At 46.6% G+C, this 23,473-nt stretch overlaps 1 protein-coding gene across 1 annotated transcript in view; it reads left to right on the top strand.

Annotated features, from left to right (window-relative positions):
* Positions 1–21,279, top strand: part of efnb2a (ephrin-B2a) — a 30,820-nt gene extending 9,541 nt beyond the window's left edge. The window contains exons 2-5 of the mRNA XM_079731617.1: positions 2,651–2,934; positions 13,286–13,378; positions 14,555–14,668; positions 16,640–21,279. Coding sequence (XP_079587743.1) covers positions 2,651–2,934; positions 13,286–13,378; positions 14,555–14,668; positions 16,640–17,064 — 916 coding nt within the window. The 3' untranslated portion in view covers positions 17,065–21,279. The remainder of the gene's footprint in view (positions 1–2,650; positions 2,935–13,285; positions 13,379–14,554; positions 14,669–16,639) is intronic.
* Positions 21,280–23,473: the final 2,194 nt, after the last annotated feature.

Raw genomic sequence — 23,473 nt, 5'->3', positions numbered from 1 at the left:
GAGCGATTTTTCATGTCTGACATCAGGCAAGGCTTGAATGTGTATATTTTGAGTGTTGTGTGTGTGTGTGTTGTTATGTTTGTGCAGTATATAAAGAAAAATACAGATAAAGATAAAAAGAAAGGGAAATGTGTTAATCTTACAGTCACTTTGTGCGTGTGTTCAGTCTACCTGTAGTGTGCATGCTGCGTAAGAGTTAGCCTTGTTTGATCACTGCATGGTGCCCACTCCCTACAAAGATAGCATTCAAGCTAGCACAGCTGCTTATCCATTCAGGTGGTTGCACAGAGCGCTGATACGATTGTCACCCTTCCAGTAGGGAAAATCCAGCACTGGAAAAGTGCAGTTCAATAACGGCATGTGTGGGCTTGCATAGGTGTGTACCTGCCTACATTTTGAAAAGGTTTATGTGTGTGTCTGTGTGTGTGTGTGTGTGTGTGTGTGTGTGTGTGTGTGTGTGTGTGTGGTTGTGTGGGTATTTGTGTCTGTGTTTGTGTGCATCCATAACTCATTCCTTTATAAAATGCGGCAGTCACTTTTTCTCCCCATCAACTCGTGTCGTAATTGGCACACACACACACACACACACACACACACACACACACACACACACACACACACACACACACACACACACACACATTCACAATAACACACAACAAGCTTACATAACAACAAACACAAACACAACAAACAAACACATACATGTGTCCCAGATAACCCCATCATATCACATGTCAAACATGCATGTTGCGCATATGCACACACATGCAAACTGATTCACACATGTACATTCAATGTTCAATAATCATGCCTGTGCATTCACTTTGAACTTTGTGCACACTGACACTTAAAACGCAAGAAACCTCCTTAGCACACACACACACACACACACACACACACACACACACACACACACACACACACACACACACACACACACACACACACACACACACACACACATACACCCACACACACACACATACACACACACACACACACACACACACACACACACGCACACACACACACATACACACCTGCATACATGTGGAGGTTTTAATGCATACAGTACATACAGCTCTATTCCTGTATCAACAAATCCCTTCAGGCTTTTCGAAGGCGTCTCTGTCTCTGTCCCTCTCTCTCTTTCTCTCTCTCTCTGTATCACACTCACTCTCTTTCTCTCTTTCTTACTTATTCACTTTTTCTCCCTCTCGCCCTCTCTTTTGATTCACCCCATCATTACTCAGAGAGATCATGAGTTGCCAGATGGCAGAGTAGGGCATACACTCTCTCTCTCTCTCTCTCTCTCTCTCTCTCTCTCTCTCTCTCTCTCTCTCTCCTGCTCTCTCTCTATCTCTCTCTGTTCTATGTATTCTCTATATCTCCTGCTCAGTCCATCAGCCTATTAACTGCCATCACTGAGTGTGTCTCTCCAATGGGCCTAACTAGGTGATTTTTGTGTTTATATTCATGTGTTTGTGTATGTACACTGTGTGTGTGATACAGTGTGTGTCTTGTAGAGCAAAGGGAATGTGTGTGACTACCTCTGGAAGTTCAAACGACGAGCGAGAATGGCAGAGAGATGAGAGAGAGAGTGAGAGAGAGTTGAGGGAGAGAGAGATGAAGGAGAGAGAGATGAGAAAGAGCCAGAGCCAGAGAAAGGAAGGGAGGGGAGGGAGAGACCAGACACCAGAGAGAGTCTGAAGGGAGTGCGATAGGAAGCCAGATATATGATTGGTGACTGCTGCCTCTCTGCAGCCAGCCAGCGACGATACTTCTAGAAATTGATTATGCATTGAATTCTGCACCACCACCCCCCCACACCCACCCCGACATTACATTATCTCTCTATGTTAATTATGAATCAGCCCTGCCTTCCCCGGCTGTCCCTGTGGGCTGGGGTCCCTCCCTGCCTCTCTTAGTCCCTCTGATAAAAAAAGAGAGAAATGGAGAGTAAAGGGAAGGAGAGAGAGAGGAGAGGGGGGAGAGAGAGAGAGGAGAGTGGGGAGAGTGTAGCTTGATTGCCTTCAAATATGGAACTGCCATGGAACTTGCAGATAGGGGCCAAATCAAACCGCATCCTGTTTCTGACCCAATAGCCTTCATGTGTAGTTTTTAACATTCATTCAATGCACATGAGAAAAGTAAGACATTTTCTGTGGGTGGGTCGGTGTGTGGGAACATTTAGCATCAAGATGTAGGCGGTGCTCAAGCTATATTGTTGTCCTGTTCCTGTTTTGCCAGCCGTCATTGTGGTGCTTCCTGTGTTTCCGGCGTTCACAGGAAGTGCCTTTCCCGCCGTTATTTTTCAGATTATAATTCTCTCCATTCCAACGCTATGGCCCAAATGATGTGAAAGAGATAGAGAGGAGGCCACATGCACATACACACACACGCACGCACGCACGCACGCACGCACACACACACACACAGCCTGCACAATCAAAAATTGATAGGCCTAATCAATAGTCATCGCATCAATAATTAATCAGACTACCCCACCTTTTTTTGTGAGGGATGTTCAAAGGCTTCCAACCCTGTAAATGATGAACACCATGCAATCTGTTGACTATTTCTAACTGCCATCTCCTTCTCTCTTCCTCCCTTTCTCTCTGTCTCTCTCTTTTCTCCACGTCAACAGATTTGTGCCAGGCCAGGGCGTGGTGCTGTACCCACAGATCGGCGACAAGCTGGACATCGTGTGCCCGCGCGTGGACGGCGGCCCCAGTGACGGGGTGGAGTACTACAAGGTGTACATGGTTCCCCGGGAGCAGCTGGAGAGCTGCACCATCACCAAGGCCGACACGCCGCTGCTCAACTGCGTCAAGCCTGACCAGGACGTCAAGTTCACCCTCAAGTTCCAGGAGTTCAGCCCCAACCTCTGGGGCCTGGAGTTCTTCCGTGGCAAGGACTACTACATCATCTGTAAGTTCACACGCTAATGACGTGCTAATGCCGAACCTCATCATCGTGTTCACTGTGTTGCCATTCAGCAGATGCTTGCATCCAAAGGGGACATTGTGCACCGGTAGACTTGTGTCCGTTTGGGTATCAAACCCAGTACCTCTCGGTCAGTGCTGGACCCCCCCGAGCCGCTATGTTAGCCTACCCCTCTATTTGAGCTAACGGTAGCCCCTGAATTTATTGGAATAAGAGCAGGGGTTGTTGTGTTAGCATGTTTTTTTTTCATAAGGGGGAACCAAAAAAATCCACAAAATAACGAAGCAGAGATGGAGCCTTTATTGTGTTTCTTTGTGATTGCCTTTGTTTCTTCTCCAGAAGTTGTTGTAGGCAGTGCGGCTGTTGTGCCGTACATAGAGTTCTCTTTGAACCCTCATCTCCCATTTGGATTCTTTCACTTCCAGCACTGAGCTTGTTGCGCTTCGATCCGCCTCCATAGTGGTCACAGTTGATGAAAAACTCCCTCTCTTTTTGTTGTGTGTCGTTCTTCGAACAACAGGCTGCAGATCTCAAGTGTTCATGGCTTAGGGGACTCAGAGCTCAGGGACTTGCTAAGCTGCTCATAGACTTCCCAGTCACACACTCATCTCATCCAATCAAATGCCGAGGGAGGCCATTCTCCCTCCAATCACAGCTTGTGCTCTCCATGAACGGTGATGCACTGGTTATTGTCTTGGGAGGAAGATGTGATTTTAGGGGCGCCTACTGATGATGTCCCTCCCTGGTTTGAAACATGGGAGGTGGACTGAACCATCTGTGTGTCTCTGACTAGGGGTGGGGGGGGGAGGGAGGAAGGAGAGGAGGGTGAAGGTGGGAGGGGGGGCAGCAGAAAGCACCATCTGGGAGACTGTGCCAAAGCCATCTGTGAGCTGTCACAGAAGGGGACGGCCATATTTCTGACTGAGTGGAGGCAAGAGAGAGAGGGAGAATGGGATTACAAGATGGGGAAGAAAGAGGGAAAGAGGACAGCAAGAAAATGACAGGGTGAAGGGGACAGAGCATTGTGGAGAGAAAGGGGACGAGAGGCAAAGGAAACGTGTCGCCCCCCTGGGAGTGCTTACCAAGGTTCTCGTTTGCCTACAACTGATCTCACATAATGACCATGGGTGATGGATGCCACTTGCGCGCACCAGGCATGGCCTGGTGTACTGCCCCCCGCCCCCCCCCCCCCTGTATGATAGCCCTGTATGATAGCACACACTGTCTTCTACAGCCATCGACGGCAGCGTCGGCCCACTGCATCTGTGCTGAGGTAATGAAAACTGCGAGTGAAAATTCAAATGGTCTTCAGTTCTTCACAACTAGGTGACACAGCAAAAAAAAACATGTGCCAACCATTTTGTTAGCCGGGCTTGACAGGTTAAGTGCGGTGATTCTCGTGGCTCCTAGCATAACTCAATTTGGTAAGCATTTGCCTGCTGTGTCACAATGCAAATTGGGATGTAATTTCCTGAATGTGGCACATTAACTGCTGTTACTATGTCACGACTGCAGTAGTCAAAACCGCTCCAGAGCCAGTGATGCATGCAAACACACACTTCAGGGCAGACAGAGCAGCCTAGGTACATTAGGTCAGGCACACTCACAGATGCATGTGTACACAAACATGCACAAAGGATAAATCCATTAGTTCAGGCTCAAATGCACACACTGACACACACACACACACACACACACACACACACACACACACACACACACACACACACACAAACATTGACTAAATGCATTAGGTCAAGCTCATAGGCACACTCACACACGCACACACGCACGGACGCACACATGCAGAAATATCAACTTTTACATGGACACAATTCCATTCAAGTTAAAGTCTTATTCGACCTTGCTGAAAAAAACAACCGAACCCACACACATACACAGACAAACAGACACACAGACACACACACACACACACACACACACACACACACACACACACACACACACACACACACAGACACACACACACACACACACACACACACACACAGACAGACACACACACACACACACACACACACACACACACACACACACACACACACACACACACACACACACACACACACACACACACAGACACACACACACACACACACACACACACACATACACACACACACACACACTCACATGCAAGCTGAACAAACAGTACTATAAGATATGGCTTGAGTGTGTGTTTTGAGGCTGGATGGGGGTGGGGGGGCGAAGCAACAGCTTTTGCTAGATGAACGATACAGAGACAGACATCCACCCACACCCCTGCACCCCCCTGCCTCACCCACCCTTACTTCCAACTCCGCCACCCCCATCTCGCCTCTACATCCTGCCTTTCTCCCACTTGCCATTCATTATTGATGCGGCGGTGCTGGTGTGTTTACCCTGCCAGGGAGAGACCCCCCGGTGTCGCGCCCTCCCCCCCGGCCCACCCGCCAAATGGGTCCGCTCCCGCCAGAGACCACAAGTCTGAGACCGCCACTCTCATAGACGAGGGCGAACACAGGTTAATAGAGAACTCTAGCAACAAAGACAGCTCAGGTCACTCAGTCACCCACACACGCGCACACACACACACACACACACACACACACACACACACACACACACACACACACACACACACACACACACACACACACACAAGCACACACACACACAAGCACATACATATCACAGCAGGATGAGGTCGGACTGGTGTAGAGAGGTGCACGGGTAAATGCCTACACATATTTTGTGCACGCACACACATTCACGCTTACACCCAGACAGGAAGGAAGGCCGTTGTGCTCTTTGGCCCAGGGCGGATGTGTCCTGTTTGTTTGTGGCACAGAGAACATCCACCTGTACTCTGCCTCCTGGGGAACTAGGCCACTAGGCTCCATTAATACACAAGTGACTCCTGACTAAGACGCTTCTATGCTCTCTCTAATGCACGTTAATGCCCCGGCGAATGTGAGCTCTGAGGTGGAACTGAGACGCCTTTTCCGTCTCCACCCTCCCCCACTCTCCCCCTTTCCCCCTGTCGATAAAGCCCTGTCTCCCTCAGCATGTTGGAGTAGAAAAAGAGACTTGAAAAATAAATAAATAAAAAGGTAACATGTGAAACATTATAGTGGTGGTGGATTGATGGGGTGGTGGGAGGGCGGTGAACGAATCCAATTCTGCCTCTCCGGCAAATTCATCTACTCCACCCCCCCCCCACCCTACTCCACCCCTCCAGCCCTCTAGTCCTCGTCTGTTATAACCCACCCCTCTTTTCCTCTCTTACCCATAATGCTAATTCCTAGCCTAAAGTGCAGTAAGGAAGATAGAGAGATAGAGCAAGGGAGAGAGAGAGAGAGCAACAATACTTCTTCTCCCTCAGTGCGTTGCATTAACTGTTAATTACCCCTCGTTAGCTTTTTTCAGTCCCCCCCCTTCTCCCCCCTCCCACCTCCCACCTCCACTCCCTCCTGCAGTTCGAAACAGCCTAGTGCATTGTGGGAGAGCAGGCCTGTGGAATTATTAAAGGCCTGAGTTTGGGAGGGGAGAAGGCCAAATAAGAGACACGTTTGTCTGAGGGTGACTGGATTTTGTGTGCTTTATTATGATTAGTTTGCTGTCTGTTTAGTATGCGCCATAGTGCGCAAATGTGTGTCCTCCTTCGATGGTCACAAAACAGTGTGTGTGCAGAATAGAACAACAACGCACTTGTTTGTTGTTTGAGTTACAACGTAAATAAGTATGCGTTTGTGCGTGGACTGTGGGAGAGTTGTAGAGTTTAGGGTTTGTTTTACTGTGTGTGGGTGCCTGTGAGTGTGCATCTGGATGACTCAGTGTGTGTGTGTGTGTGTGTGTGTGTGTGTGTGTGTGTGTGTGTGTGTGTGTGTGTGTGTGTGTGTGTGTGTGTGTGTGCGTGAGAGTCTGTGAATGCCTCTATACTTTTTAAAGAAAGCTCGGCGCTTCGGGAAAGTTCACCAGGGGGATTCATTAGCGTTTTTTTGGAGGGAGCACTCGATACGTTAATTAATTATCCACTGTTTAATCCGCCAATTCCACTTATAATGGTGGAGGCCACACATCAATGGAACGGATCCCTATCTCAACCAATTGGATTAGTGCTGCCTTATGTTAAGTGTTGTGCCAAGGCTAGAATTTAGATGAGACAGGGGCCATGTACCAAACCCTCCCTCACACCCTTCTTCCCTCAGGCCTGAATTCAAACTAATGATTTGACTATCTCCTCCCGACTGTGGGGAGTTGACTGACGATGGAGACCCATTGGAATCCATTTTTTCTTCTCGTCGTTGAATGAAACTCTGATCTGCTTTTTTCCTTTCATGCAGTGTCCCTGCTGGTCCCTAGATAATTTGTATGGCAATGGCTATAGCTACATGTTTCAGTGTGTGTTTTATATTTGAATATTTGCCTGACCACATCTGGTGGCTGTTGCATGTGTGCGTACCAATGTGTGGGCATGTACGTCTGAGTGCCCACACGCACGTGCGCAGACCTTTTCAGTGGTAGCAGCTTCACCCTGCTCCAGTTGATGTTATTGTTGGAGGCAGCATGGCCTGCAGCAGGGAACCTAGTGAGCTGAAAGTTTACATGATCCAAAGAGAGAGAGAGAGAGGGAGAGGCCAAGAGACATAGACACAGGCTGGGAGAGTGAGACACATACACACACACACAGGGGTGAAACAGAGAGAGAGAGAGGATTGGGCGAGAGAGAGAGAGACCCACAGGAAGTGAGAGACACACACATGCACACATAGAGGGTGCAATAGAGAGAGAGTCACAGGGGAGAGGGAGAGGGACAGAGTGCAGTAGAGCGAAAGCGATCTAAATAGGGAACGAGAGAACACAGAGAGAAAGGGGGAGAGCATAATGAGCAAGAGAAAGAGAGCTAAAGATGAAGGCTTGGAGGGGGGCGCGGGTGGAGGATGAGGAGAGATTGAGAGAGAGAGCCAGAGAGAAAGCCAGAGAGAGAGCCAGAGAGAGAGAGAGAGAGAGAGAGGCATAAGGGAGAGACAGATGCACAGAACAGGGAGTAAGAGAGCTAAAGAGAGATAAGAAAATGAAGGCAAGGGAGAGAGAAAGAGGGCACTATGGAGAGAATGATGGAGAGGGGAATAGGTAGCAGGATCAGAAGTACATAAATAATTGGATTTGAAGTAACAATGAGACATGGTCAGGGAAATTCCATTACAATCTGAATCATTATTTTCTCCAAAGAGAGCCCAGTCAACCCCCCCCCCCCCCCCAGTTTCTTAATGTGATGAATTTGAGAAGTTAAAATAAAACAATGTAATACAAAATAAAAAAAGATCTCTAACCACCGCTGTGCTTTCAGATATGTGCTTTTAAAGATTAAACTCGACGATGAAAGTGCCGCTGTGCTGCTATAATTCATTGTTGTTCTTTGGGGCTTTCTGTGCGAGCGTGTCATGGTGCGTTTGTCAAGTTATGCTCAAAGGAACAAACCACTGCAAAAGCTGGGAGCCAATTAGTTCCTAAGGACATGAAGATGTTTGATATGCGCACATTAACTTCATCCAGCCAAATTAAGTAGAGACAGACCATGGACGTCTATGCTTTTGTGTGGCGCTATCTGTGTGTGTGCGTGTGTGTGTGTTAATAGAGCGACTGTGTGTCTGTGTGTGTATGTGTGTGTGTGTGTGTGTGTGTGTGTGTGTGTGTGTGTGTGTGTGTGTGTGTGTGTGTGTGTGTGTGTGTGTGTCTGTTTAAGGCTAGTGATTACCAGGTGTTTGGGTATTTGAGGCTATATCCCGGCTTCACCAGAGTCTGCACCAGAGAGTGGGCATTGGAGGGGGGGAGTCACGGGGGTCCCCCTTGTCGGAGGCGATTAAGACGTGGGGTCCGCTGACGTGCCCTGGCCAGCGCTCCACCACCGGCGCTATGGCAACGGCTCTTTTCATAACAGGCCCTGCCAGAGCGCCCAATGACGGTCGCTCTGTCATGGTGTTTCTGTACATCTCTATCCTCTGTCTCTGTCTCGCCGTCCTGGAGAGGAGGAGGAGTGAGGGGGAGGAGGCGGAGGAAGAGGAGGGAGGAGGATGGAGGAGGAAGGTCGAAAAGGAGGGAGGGGGAGGTGGGGGAGGAGGGGGTGGAGGTTGAATGTAGTCTGCGGTTGATCATTGACCATTGTGTATCAGTAGCCGAGGGAGGAAATTGAGTTTAGAGCTTGCAGTCCTTGTGTTGGTCTGAGCGTCTGACTCGCTCCGCTCTCACCGGATTGGTTGAAGGGAGGTGTGTGTGTGTGTGTGTGCTCTGGAGGGAGGGAGGTCTTAATTAGATAACAGTTGTATAATCTAAGTGGAGTAGATGGGGGGCAGGGATGGGGGGTTGGGGGAGGGGGGTTTGAGGGAAGGTGAGAGTGGGAAATTACTTTGTGATGCATACAGAGCCAAGTGTGTGTGTGTGAAGGAGAAAAGTAATGTTTGTTTGAGAGAAGAAGAGGCCTTGATGTCTTACACCGGTGATCGGTCTGAAGAGCAGAGTGTCTCTCAAACACACATACACACACACACACACACACACACACACACACACACACACACACACACACACACACACACACACAAACACACACACAAGGTGCCAAAAGGTTTGTGAATGAGGGAATCCTTTTAAACACTCCTGCCTAAACAAATTGTTAGTGTGTGTTTGCTAGGTATGTGTTGACACGGCCATAAGATCATTTCCACTTCACAGTACTCCTCAGGCTGATGTGAGACAATCCAGCCACAACACAGTGTGGACATGTAGAGAATAATAGACTCCAAGCACCGCAAATACTTTTTTAGTGGAAAAACAGTTACCAACTTTAACATAGCCATAAATAAGATACTCTACTGCCCTGCTCTCTCTCTCCTTTCGCTCTCTCGCCCTTTCTCTCTCCTTTGATCTGTTGCTCTCTCGCTCCCCCTCCCTCTGGGACTGGTGGATTAATCTCAAACCATGTTTTCTCCCTTTATGTCAGAATGTTCATCTCTCTCTCTCTCTCTCTCTCTCTCTCTCTCTCTCTCTCTCTCTCTCTCTCTCTCTCTCTCTCTCTCTCTCTCTCTCATGAACGCTCTCTCTAGCTCTCTCTCTCCACCCCCTCTCTCCCTGCACGTCTTATCTTGGGCCTGTAGTGGCTATAGAGCTAGCAGTAGTTGGATATTAAGCCCATTTGTGAGGGGCTTGTATGAGCCAGGTTAGACCCTTGCGCTCTTCCCCCCAGAATGAGGGATGAGCCGCTACTGGTTAGCTTTAGCCTAAGCATGCCTAGCCCTCTCTAGCCATTGGGTTTGGCAGCATAGCATAGCCTAGCCTAGACAGTCAGCCTGAGTCAACTATCACATTCTGTTCGCATGCAAGCTTGGCAGGATAACAGATTTGGCTTTGCCTAACTCTGTGTTTGTGTGTGTGCGTATACGCAGGTTTGTGTTTCTCTTTAAGTCAACAAAGACCGTATAAAGACCTGCAGATCTAATTACTTACGATATATTTTTTTATATTTGGTTTCATTTAAACGCCTCAGCCAACTCTCTCAAAGTCGTTTTTGCACTTTGTTAGGGTGGTTTCAACCAAATTGATGTGGTAGTTTGGCTGGTGTTCATGTGTTCATTGGCTTTATTGGTCAAAGGGAACAAGGGATGGAAGAGTGACAGAGAGAGAGAGACAGAGAGACAGAGAGAGGAGAGAGAAGGAGTTGACTGACACATATCTTCTGTTCAGTTTACTAGTTGAGACTTTGGAACTCAAACATTCTACGCCCTAATGCTTCTGTTGCCAAACACACACACACACACACACACACACACACACACACACACACACACACACACACACACACACACACACACACACACACACACACACACACACACAAACACAGACACACACACCCTCTTATATCCAGTGTCCAACCCAAACACAGGTTGTTTAATAGTTATAATGATCGTCACACAGAGCAGCAAGCAGCACATAAGACAACCAATCATGTCGCTATAGAGCAGGATTGGGGAATTCCTGCCTGTGTAGCAAACAGGTTTAGTAGCACATAGACACACATACACACACACGCGCAAACACATGCACACAAAACAAGCCTTTAAGGAGATTTGTCTGTAATATGCCTTCAGTCCCAAACTAGAAAGCCATAGGTCAGTAGAATAGAGGTGTGTGTGTGTGTGTGTGTGTGTGTGTGTGTGTGTGTGTGTGTGTGTGTGTGTGTGTGTGTGTGTGTGTGTGTGTGTGTGTGTGTTTGAATGCACGTGGCTCAGGCACATGCTCCTTGTGTCAAGGCTGTTCAGACAGACTTGTAAAAAATTAAAGGAAACGTAAAGAAGTCGTTCTAGAAGAAAGGCAGAGAAGAGAGAAGGACTGATGGGACTTTGAGAATATATTTTTGTTGTCTTTGTTTACTTCTCAGCCTGGTCGGTTTTATTATTAGACGGAGGCAGCCCCGGAGCAACTCACTGCTTTACTTTATTTATTTCTAAATGAGACGTTTTATTTTGCCTTCCTTTGGGATTTTGCAAGGAGTTGATGAAAACCTTTCTGGGGGGAGGGCAGGATTGGGGGGGGGGGGGGGGAAATGATGGGCGAGGGGTTGAAGAGAGTGGATGGGGGTTGGGGGTGAGGCGGGGAAGACGGGGGGTGGTTGGTGGGGAAGGCACTCGTGTGGTGAAGGAAGCATAGTGCCTGCCTCTCTTTGCAAATGGATGAGGGGGTAAGGTAGACACTGAGAGCAGGGGGGGGGGGTGGGCGCTGGGAGGGGAGGGGAGGAGGGTGGAGGTGGGATGGGTGAGGGGTCTGGGAAGGTGGGGGTAATGCAGGGGGGATATTGGAGGGCCAGTCTCCCAGTGAATGTGGGCCACTGCACATTGGCGGCAAGCCAAGCCGCTAAGCTCTGGCAACTCGTTAGCCTCTGTGTTACTGACCTGATAGACCACAGCCCCCCCCCCCCCCCCCCCCCTCCCCCCCCCCAACACACACACACACACACACACACACACACACACACACACACACACACCCTCTCTCACACACATGCACTACTCCTGCCCGCCCCCCCCACCTCAACCGCTAGTGCTGACTCCATTCACTCCTTGTCTATAGACCGTGGCATCTAGCGCCTGCTGTTGCAGCCGCCGCCAGCAGGGGCAGTAAAGGGATGAACGAGGCAGGCGTAACCAGGGAGAAAGCATCGTTCCCACTCAGCTTTTCAAAATGTCCGTCTGCGGTTAGCTAGTCCTGTTGTAAAAGCTCGAAAGCACTATTCTAAAGCCGACAAAAAAAGCTTTTTGGGAATAGTAGGTTTAAGGGTGTTCAACTCAAAATGCTCTCAGTTTGAACTGTAAGCATCCCTGAGCGGGATTGCTATCCCCATCTCTTTAACAACCCATGTGTGATTCAACCGTATGGAGCTTTAGATTAGATAACGGTTTTGCCTGAATAGAAAAAATAAATAAAAAAATCATAAAAAGGTTGCTTGTAGTGTCCTTGAGACTTGTGGGTCTTCCTCAACTAACATCTGCCACCAGTACCTTAAACATAGCGTTTAGCTCCACACGACCACCCTCTCCAATGCTTATTTAACTGCTTACTTGGATCCTTTAAACTTTTTTTTTATTAAAGACCTGCTGAAATGTTTATTACCACCTTCTGGTAACCTCCTCTTCAAGCTGCTGTTTCAGGAGGAAAGTGTCCTCATGTCTCGCTCTTTTTTTCTTCTCTGGTTTCATTTATCTTTTTAGTTCATTTTCTCTCCCCCCTTCTTCTTGTCCGTGGGTGTTTGTCCACAGAAGTGTTTCATGGCCTTTAAAATCCAAGAGTGTGTTCTTTAATAACCGTCTGGAGTGTCATTAGCGCTAATGTGAGATAAGCCTCCGTAGAATTACCAGTGGCCTGCCAAAATGGCCACCGACACCGTGGACCAATATTCTCTCTCTGTCTCTCTCTCTCTCTCTCTTTCTCTCTCTCTCTCTCTCTCTCTCTCTCTCTCTCTCTCTCTCTCTCTCTCTCTCTCTCTCTCTCTATCTATCTTTCTCTGTTTCTCTCTCTGTCCACCTCCTTTATTCTTAACTGCCCAGTCCACCGGGCCCCATCAGCCCAGTTAGGGATATTACAGTACATAATTACTCAAGCTAATTAACTTTTGTAGATGTGAAATACACTCTGCTGATGTCGAGTGACTTAAGATGAAGGACAGGTGTACCGTGTCTCATGTACTCACATTTTCCCTTAGGACCCGCTAACATGCTAACTGCTAACGTCCACCCAAAAGTGGCTAGTGGCTAACCCGTTGTTCTGCTCCTACCCACAGCTACGTCCAACACCACCATGGACGGCATCGATAACCAGGAGGGGGGAGTGTGCAAGACCAAGTCCATGAAGATAGTCATGAAAGTGGGGCAACGTGAGTACTTTGGTCTGGTTGTTGAGTTATTATGTTTTTCTGGGCTAATCTCTGTAGCTCTGTAGCGGGCACCTCCTCCTCTGTGTCAACGGGGGATGAGGAGCTGGAGAGGAGCATGTCCTAATAAGGCCATGAGAGGAGGGTATACGCTCCTAAAAGCGCCCATCATCTTCATGACACCTGGGGCAGACAGGGGCCAACAGATCAAATCTAGCGGAAGGCTAGCGCATCGAAGCAAACATTGCATTCCCCAAACACACACACAAACAATCACATGCATACACACACACACACAAGCCTTCTGAGCCAGGCCATCTGCGCATGCAAGCTTACGATAGATGCACACCACATGCAGAAGCAAACGCATGCACGCACGCATTCACCACACACACATACCCCATGAAGGGATGCGTCACAACACGCACGTGGTGGCCCGTTCTTCCGCACAAGTGAGTTTGTGTTTAAATATATACGCCTGTGGCTGACAGTCATGCACGTAAACGCAGGCATACATATATTTGTACACATCGATGGATTCTCCAGATGTTTTTCTTCGTATCTGCTGCACATCCAAAGTGGAATAGGAACCCGCAGCAGACTCAAGCACACACACACGCACACAGCTGACTTTCTGTGAGGAAACGGCATCCAGCCCTTGTCCTTAATTAATGGCCATGATTGTTCATAAATCATGAGGTCGTCTGCCACTCGACACCACCATTTCCAGAGGTTGTCGCACACGCTCAGTGATGCCGAATGCTCCGAAGGTCAGGGCATTAATCAACCCAGGTCTGTTCAGGGACAGAGGAAATATGACAAAAATCAAAGCACATATTTTGAACTCAAACCAAAAAGTATATAGTTTATAGTTCTTTAGCAAAAGGGCCGTGACCCAAACATAAAATCAACAAGAAAGCGGTGAACAGTCCAGTGTTAGCCGCAGACCAAGAACAGCGAGGAAGTATGAGTCTGCTTCTAGCACGAGTCAACATTTTGTTTATTAGATTTCAGTTTTACTCTCAAGGGGGAAGGGGAGAGCTGTGATAATTTGAGTACTCACTTAACTTGTGTTGACTTACATAAAATGAAGTTGTTCTCTTTATTAAACAGAATGTCTCAGAGTACGTTCTAAATCAATACAGTCCTTAACCCGCGTGTTTACTGTTTGTCTTGCAGAACCCTCAGATACTCTCTTGCCCAAAGGCACCCCAACCAGGCTGCCCTACCCCCCAAAGAACCCCGACATCAATGAACCCTACAAACCAAATAACGAAGTGCTGGAGAAGTCAGGTAAGAGACCACTCCTCTTTATTGCCCATCGCTGCCAGCCCTTTAATTGAATGTTGGATTTATCCACCCGATGTGGCATTTGGGCCGACAGAGAGATAGCATCACCAAAAGGATAGCAATGGGAGAGTGTTCATGAAGTAAAACGTGTGTGTGTGTGTGTGTGTGTGTGTGTGTGTGTGTGTGTGTGTGTGTGTGTGTGTGTGTGTGTGTGTGTGTGTGTGTGTGTGTGCTTGTGTGTGTGTGTGTGTGTGAGGGGTCAGAGATTCATTAGCTGACCATGGCACATAAAACTGATAGGGATCTGTAGAAGCTGTGCCGGACTGAGAGAGATAGAGTCTCCTCCCACTTCTATTCTCTCTGTCTTTCTGTCTTTCTCTCTCCCTCTCACTCTCTTCCTCCCCCTCTCTCTCCCTCTCTTTCTCTCTCTCTCTCTCCCCCTCCCTCTCCCACACCCGCTCGCCCTTATCAGCACTGCTGTAGAGGACTTACAAATAAACCCTGTCAGAGCAGAAATAAGACCTACAATTTCCGCTGCAAACTGTCTTCTTAGGAAGGGCACATTTCTAAAAAAAACAACAACAACATCCACATCCAGAGAAAAACAAGCTGTCCTATACAGCGGATGGCCTGTCCTGATTCTGAAAGGGCACGGCATCAACAGCCATGTCTTCCCCCCCTCCCCGTCTCACCCTAAACCCTTCTGACATCGTCCCACGACGGGCTGCCAGCACTCAGAGGTAAACCTCCATGCTGGCATCGCTCTCCTCCGCATCCACCACCACCACCACCACCCTGCTACCTTCTCCATCTCCTCCCCTCCTCCTCCCCACCCTGCCTCCCAGCTCAGGGTGGTGGCAGCATACGGGGACGTCTGAGTGTTTCGTCAGAGAGTCTGAGGCAGCTTAATCCTCTTGTAAAACAAAGGACGGGTCCCTGTTTTGGGCTCGCTGCCATACTCCATCGTTACCTCCCTCCCTCCCTCCCTCCCTCCCTCCCCTCCTCTCCTCGTCTCACTCAGCACTTTTACCGTCCCCTGTGGGCGGGTTGGGTGGGGTTCGGAGGGGGAGGGAGTGGAGGTTGCAGGGAGAGGAGAGAGGTCGGGACAGGACAGGGAGACAGAGTGGTCGTACCCAGAGAAGGAGCTCATGTCCTGGGGGGGAGAGAGAGAGAGAGAGAGAGAGAGAGAGAGAGAGAGAGAGAGAGAGGGAGAGAGAGAGAGAGGGAGAGAGAGAGAGAGGGAGAGAGAGAGAGAGAGAGAGAGAGAGGGCTGCCCTTGGGTGTTGGATGAGCACCAGGAAGGCCATCGCTGGGAGTCAGAGCACAGCTTGGGTTTCATAATTCATGCCTCGCGATGATATCGGATTTCTCTGTCTCTCCGTCTCTACTTTTTCATCCGACGCCACCAACTGTTCGTTATAAAAGGAAGCAAGCTGCGTTTTCTTAAGCAATTAATTTAAGTGCTGTTTCTTCAACTCAACCTCCCCCCCCCCCAACTACCCACTACCACCACCCAGGCCGCTATCTGTATCCCGTATCAGGCTGTGCTCTGACCTAGTTTCAAGGTTACAGCCACGACCAGCTGAATTTGAATAGCAACCAATCGAATGTGACCTTTATGTAAAAGCCTGGTGGTGGAAGCAGGCCCCCCTTGTATCACATCTCTCTCTCTCTCTCTCTCTCTCTCTCTCTCTTTCGCTCTCTCTCTCTCTCTCTTTCTCTCTCTCGCTCCTTCGGACTGCCGAACATAGGTGTTCAGTTAGTTTCTGTGTGTGTGTTCCAAGCAAAGCATGGTATCTGCAAGTATTTGCAAAAAACCCAAAATACTGTGGGTGTTTAGGATTATAAGGCTGTTGAAAGAACCGGGTGATCCTCATTTTAAACCTCTGTGGAAGGCTGTGTGTGTGTGTGTGTGTGTGTTTGCATCAGTAGGTAACCTCTCTCTCTCTCTCTCTCTCTCTCTCTCTCTCTCAGGTGTGGCTCCTCGGGAGGGCGGCGGCGGGAACGCGGGCGGCGGCGGCGGCGGCAGCGGGGACAGCAAGTCGTCCAGCGTGATCGGCTCCGAGCTGGCGCTCTTTGCCGGCATCGCCTCGGGCAGCGTGATCTTCATCATCATCATCATCATGCTGGTGCTGCTGCTGCTCAAGTACCGGCGGCGGCATCGCAAGCACTCGCCGCAGCACGCGGCCACGCTCTCGCTCAGCACGCTGGCCACGCCAAAGAGGGGCGGCGGCAACAACAACGGCTCGGAGCCCAGCGACATCATCATCCCGCTCAGGACTGCCGACAGCGTGTTCTGCCCGCACTACGAGAAGGTGAGCGGGGACTACGGCCACCCCGTGTACATCGTCCAGGAGATGCCTCCCCAGAGCCCCGCCAACATTTACTACAAAGTCTGAGCTTTAACGGCGGTTAAAGAGACACCCTTTGGAGAAACTTTCCCTGTAAGAGTTATGGAGTGGTTACGGGAGAAGGAGGGGGGGTGGGGGATTAGTTTGTCGCTGTGGTTGTTGTTTGGAGGTGAGTGGGGAATGGGAGTGGTCTGCCATGGCCAGGCCAGGACACCTGTTAAAGGATCACGCTCTCTCTCTCTCTCTCTCTCTCTCTCTCTCTCTCTCTCTCTCTGTCTGTCTCTCTAGTCCTCTCTCCCTCTCAAGCCCTCTATCTGTCTCTCTCGCTCTGTCCCGCCCTCTCAATCTCTCCGCCGACCCCTCCTGTTGTCTGACGACGTTTGGTTTTCACTATGGACTCGCTTTTTGCTGCCCGTTGATTTTCCTCTCCCCCCTCCAATTGTGAGAAATTCTACAATGGCTCGGGTTGGACCTTGGTATGAGATAAATGGTGCTGTGGATGGATGGAGGAGGATGGAGGATGGAGAAGGAAGCTGCTTTCTGGAGCTTGATTGTTCTACAAAATGGAATGGAATGCCCAAGCAGACGGACATACAGATGCATCCGCATGTGTGCGTTTTCTTTTTTGTTGTGTTCTTTTGAGATGAGATGGACCTACGGATGCATGGATGTAAACGCGGGGGAGAAGAGATGGAAGACGAGGCCTAGGCTTCAGGCCTTCTTGGCGTGTCTGGGCCTTGAACTCAGAGGGAAACGTCTGCTTGAATAACTAAGTTAAAGAGACTCAAAAGAGAGAGAGAGAGAGACGGAAGCGAAAGAGGTAAAAGAGATGAGAGGGGCCGAGCATGAACTCACGGCACAAAATGGCCGCCTAGCACCCCTAATCCCCCACGTTCCCACCTCCACCCCTATTGCCGTTACAAGCCAGAAAGACTCTGTGGATAAGCCGGAAGGAAGTAGAAAGCTGGGAGCAGTGATCGGAACGATCCTCTCTGGAACTTTCCTGACCGACTCGCAGAGGTCACCCTGTGCCCTCTTTTATCCACCCTGCTCCCCGTCACCAACAGACACATTGACACACTCATACCCATCACACAGAGGACACGCCTGCTGTTTCTGTCGTTGTGAACTGTTCTGTTGTGTTCTATCATGGACAACAATCATCCTTCCCAGTCCATCCCCCCTCCAAACTGCATTTAACATTTGACGGACAACATTCTTTTGTTTCAGATGTTACTTGAAGGTTTTCATAGAGTGGAAATATTGTTTTTTTGTAAAGTCAACATTAACTGTTCTTATTTTTGGCCATATCTGCTTTTAATTCCCTGGTATAGTAAAAGTGGAGATCGTATTTCTTTTCCTTCAGTGGTATGGTATTATTGGAACTCATATTGTATGTGTCGGTGTCATTGACAAAAAAAAAATTACCCAAATATTAAGGCCAATGTGCCAGGAGTATCGATAGTGCGGGAAGGGGAGCGGAGGAATGGCGATCTTTATTTTGCGCCGTCTCACCAGGGAGACAGGCCGTGAGCTACGTCATCCTTCTGCGGACTCAGGTCTGGGAACCAGGTCGCTTCTGGGAAGGGTGGAGGTCTTTCTTATTATCTAATAGAGCAGCACTTTTAACTTTTTTGTACCTCCACCCCGACATCGGTCCACAGAGAGATGTAGAGAGAATAAAAGACAGAGAGAATAGGTATAGAGATAAGAGAGACTCTGTTTTCCCGACAGTTAAGAAGCGAAACGTAATTAGTGCGAGGGCTAGCTTGAGCTATTTAGAAAACTGTTCTTTCGGGGAAGCATTAGGGCAATACGTAATCCACCTTGCCTTAATGCCATTAAAGCATCGAGAGAAGAAGAACGAGAAGGAAACGCCAGTGGGACAAGCCGAGGCTAGCGGAGCCGCTGGCTGAACAAGCTCTAGGTACTGTAATGTCTGCACCTCCAGGGGTGCTGGGGCATTTAAGGGTGCCTCCAGGCCCAGTGCTCTCCTATTCATGTTCAACTAAAAAAAAAGAAGCACAGGGACATCTAGTTACATTGTCACTGTTTCTCAATCTTCATTAGCATTTCCATATTGTCCGTTTTTTTTTAATTTACTTTATTATTATTATTATTATTGTTTGATTTTTCTTTCTTCTTTTTTTTAAAAAAAAAGATGTACATTTAAAATACAACATTGAAATCATGAAAAGGTGGAGAGAGAAAAAAAACAAGGAAAGCAGAATTTATTTATGATTGACACATAGAGCACATGTGTTGTCAGGCAGAAGGGAGGGGAAGAAGTCAGAAGAATTAATGTTAATATATTATGGTATAAGTGCACATTATGCAAGCTAGGTTTCTGATTATTCGATATCTCTCGCCCCAACGAGTCCCATATTTTTCTCAAAGTTGAATCCAGGCTGGGGCTGTGGCTCTCTGTCAGTCGGCCGGGACTAGAGTCCTGGGAACTGGGCACATGGAAGAGCATCCTCGGGGGGGCATTCTCCCCAAAGAGGGAGTGGAGTTATCGGACCCAAAAATAGCTCACAAGGGGGGAGGGGGGGCACAAAAGGTCAGGAGTAGCCTGTCTCCCACACTCACCCACTGTAGCATCTCCCAAAGGATGACTCCCAAACCCACACGCCCTTGATCCTCCTCAGCACCACCTACACCCCCACCCACCATCCTCCATGTTTTTCTCTGTGCGTACCTACGCGTGTGTATGTGCCGTGTGAGTGCAAATGTGTGTACTGTGTGTCCTTTTTGTTTTTTTAAGCGGTAGTCAGCTAATTTCAGTTAATTCATATTTGTTGTTGACTTTGGCCTGGGAACATTTGTGACTCGACCAAGGCCAAGTCATCAAGCATATATCTGCTCATGACATACACATTCTCATTTGCCCATTTGAAACAAAAAAAACATCAAATTTCACCGAAAAGCCAAGCCTTGTATGGTCTGAAGTTTGTGCCTCTAAGAGGCCACAAAATCTGCAAATATGCAATTTTTATTTATTTTTTTAATCAGTCCTGAGGAAAAAAACAAACACCTATGGAAAGTGTTCTTAACCACTGAAAGATGTAACAACAAAATGACACAAAACTAGCAAAGAACGTCACACGAGCCTGCTGTTAGGGTTTCCTTTCTTTTTGTTTGTAGTATTACTTTAACCATTTCTTTTCTGACAATGTGCCGTAGTACAAAGGTAAACTGTGAAAAATAAAAACATATAAAGATGTATCACACCTGGACAGATGTTTAAAGAAAAAGGTGAACAAATATATATACAGTACAAACCACAAACGAAATGGCTGTTTAGTTGCTGTCTGACTGCGGCAGAAAATGACAATCTTATTAGTTTCTTTGAATCTGGGGTACTTTTCCTAGTTGATATTCTGCTGGCACTCCTCCGATATTTACTGGGCGGGAAATATCTCAGCCATTTATGAAATGACAAAATCATGTTGGAGGAGTATCGGTTACCAGGCTAGGAGAAGTACCTCAGGCTAATGTAAAATGCCTTGCTCGTATGGTCAACCCTTGGTCACCTGACTCAGTAATTTTGCACCGTACTTCTGTAGGTAAGAATCTGTAAATACATTAATGTTTGTATTGTATATGGATCCTGGGTTGTTACAATAGCCTTATTCACCTTTTTAGGAAATTAAATGAAAAAGAAAAACACCGAAAAAATGGAACACACTTCAGTAAAACAGAGCATACTACTTTTTTGGTAAATAGCTTGTGTAAATATTGACCAGAACCCAATAAAACCATTTTTTTATAAACTCTTAAAGTAAGATGTTTTGTATAAAATTTGAATTTTTTGCTATGTATTTTAGCTAGCGCTCGTTGAAAAGCCTGTGTCCTCCCACTCCCTCCCCTTTTGCACTGTTTCCATGGTAATTTGGTTTTTAAAAAATGAGAGGAAAGTTGCCAAACCGACTGCTGCATATTTGTGCCATAAGTGTGTACCATAAATATTTATTGAATTCTTATTTTTTTTTTTTTTATGATTTGAACTTTGTCCAGTTTGTGAGTAACACAGTATTATGATTGCGTTGTTTGTTTGTCAACCCCTAGTTTTCTTTTGTTCGTCATGGTAACCGGGTGGCCGTAGCCCCTCCCCCGACCCCTTGCAGTATAAGATGGCCGACCGTAAAAAAGTGGTTTCAACATTCAAAAAATTAAAAGAAAATGAAAAGTGAGGAAAATGACACACATTCCACCAGTCTGTTACGAACTGAAAATGTTTTTCAATAAAATGTTTTTCCTATGGACGTGCTGTCTGTTTGTGTTTCTTTGTCTTAAAATAGTATTCCTTATGGATAAATATATATTACATAGTGTGTATGCATATTTCAAGGAAAGCACAAATAAATAACTTTTTCTCAGAATTCATCATATTACAATTATTACAATACAAGTATTATCATTATAATTCATAACTAGAAAATGCATTTCCTGCAGAAAGTGACAGCTGAATGAAAAGTGCAAAGCATTGCTAAAAATGCAGAAATGTAAAAGGAATTGAACTGAAAGGTCAAATGTAATGCCCTGCACTGCTGAAAAATCTGAAATGTCAACTGTTTTGCAGTGCACTGCTAAACAACCTGGAAGGTGAAATTGAAAACTGACAGATAATGAATTGCATTATCTGGAGAAGCAAAGTGCTGAAATACATTGTTACAAAAGCTGGAAGTTAAACTGTAATACTGTCAAAGCTGGAAGATATTAATAGTAGTGGTACTAGCTGTACTAGTAGTAGTAGTAAAAATGGTAGTAGTAGTAGTAGCTGAAGTAGTACAAGTAGTAGCTGAAGTAGTAGCTGAAGTAGTTGTAGTAGTAGTAGTAGTAGCTGAAGTAGTAGTAGTGGTACTAGTAGTAGTAGTAGTAGCAAGGGCGTAGGAACCGGGGGGACGGAGGGGACGTGTCCCCTCCAATATTGGAGACAGGCGCATTTGTCCCACCTAAAAATTATACCGGGGGGAGAAAAATATTTTATTTATTTTGAAAGCGCAACACAGCGTCTTGTCACCGCTTCTTATTCTAAAAAAACTGGATGATTGAGCAATTAAAGAATTGATTTGATATTTATCAGTTCATTACTGCCATTCAAAATGTGTTTTCCTTTACATTTACAAATGTATTTTTTTAGTAGAATAAATTATATTTGTGAATTTTTTCAGTGTCGTTAATTTATGACATATTTCTGTTCAAACCATTAACGGATCTGTCAGGTTTCCGATATGTGTCTCCCCCAATGTTAAACACATTCCTACGCCCCTGAGTAGTAGTAATGGTAGTAGTAGTAGTAGTAGTAGTAGTAGTAGCTGATGTAGTAGTTGTAGTAGTAGTATTAGTAGTAGCTGAAGTAGTAGCTGAAGTAATAGTGGTAGGTGCACAAACGATATGCTTTATGAAAGGTATGGTATTGATTGATGTTTGTAGAAAGAATTATAATAATCCCGCCAGTTTTTTTATAACCAGCCGAAATTGTATGTACTCGCCTAATGCTAATTGTTCCACCCTAACGTGATTAAAAGTATTCCAATTGGAGGGAAAAATCGCCCAATCTGGCAACGCTGCCTGAACATCTTACAAATTAGTCCAATTGAGCGGGAAAAACTGCCCAATCTGGCAACACTACCTGCACATCTTCGCACTATTAACTCAGCGTAAATCAATGAGACCAACTGAAAACGAAGCCGATATGGAACTTAAACTGTGATTATGAAAAAAGTATAAAGGTAATCGAAATTCAGGTCCCAGATTATTGATGATACAAGTGTCTTGATTTGTTAAACATTTGAAAAAAGGTAAACAATACAAAATTGACCAAGTTTCGAAGGCTGAAGTAGTAAGTGTCAGAGAATGGGCGGACGGCTCCGCTCTAAAAAATAGTGTTTTAAATGTAGAATATCTTAAAAAGTATAAGATATTTTAATAATCTAAAATTCAGATTCCAAGCTAATCTGAACATTTTAAAATTGGAATGGAGTCTCAAGGTGAAAAATTGAGGAAGGAGATAGGTCTCAAAGTTTGTAGAGAATAATAAAGAATGAAAGAAAGAATAAAACTTAAGAACAATAGTTGAGCGCTGCATACAACACTCACCTAATGAAAGGGTTAGAAAATATATTTACCTTATATGCTAGGTAAAGCCTTTAAGGTCAATAAAAATAATTGTAGCCTATAGAATATAGAGCAAGTTAAATTAAATTAGATTTTTTTTTACAAATTGTGTAAACTAAGGAATACAGTTAGACAAACTGATTCTGTCTGAACTAGCAGACATTTGATTAACCCTGTCATGGTAATGAATGCAATTCCCTCTTAGGCCCTCCCAGGCTAACAATGTGCCTATGCACTGAAAATGCAATGGTCAACCAAATGGCATACCTTCATATATTCAAAAAATAATCCACAATATAAAATTAATTGGGGAATGGGATGGTCAATAGAGCATCTG

Source organism: Pollachius pollachius (assembly GCF_949987615.1).
Source record: "Pollachius pollachius genome assembly, chromosome: 3".
NCBI classification, from domain to species: Eukaryota; Metazoa; Chordata; class Actinopteri; order Gadiformes; family Gadidae; genus Pollachius; species Pollachius pollachius.
The sequence above is the reverse complement of the archived record's forward strand: the minus strand, read 5'-3'. Positions and strand labels throughout refer to the sequence as shown.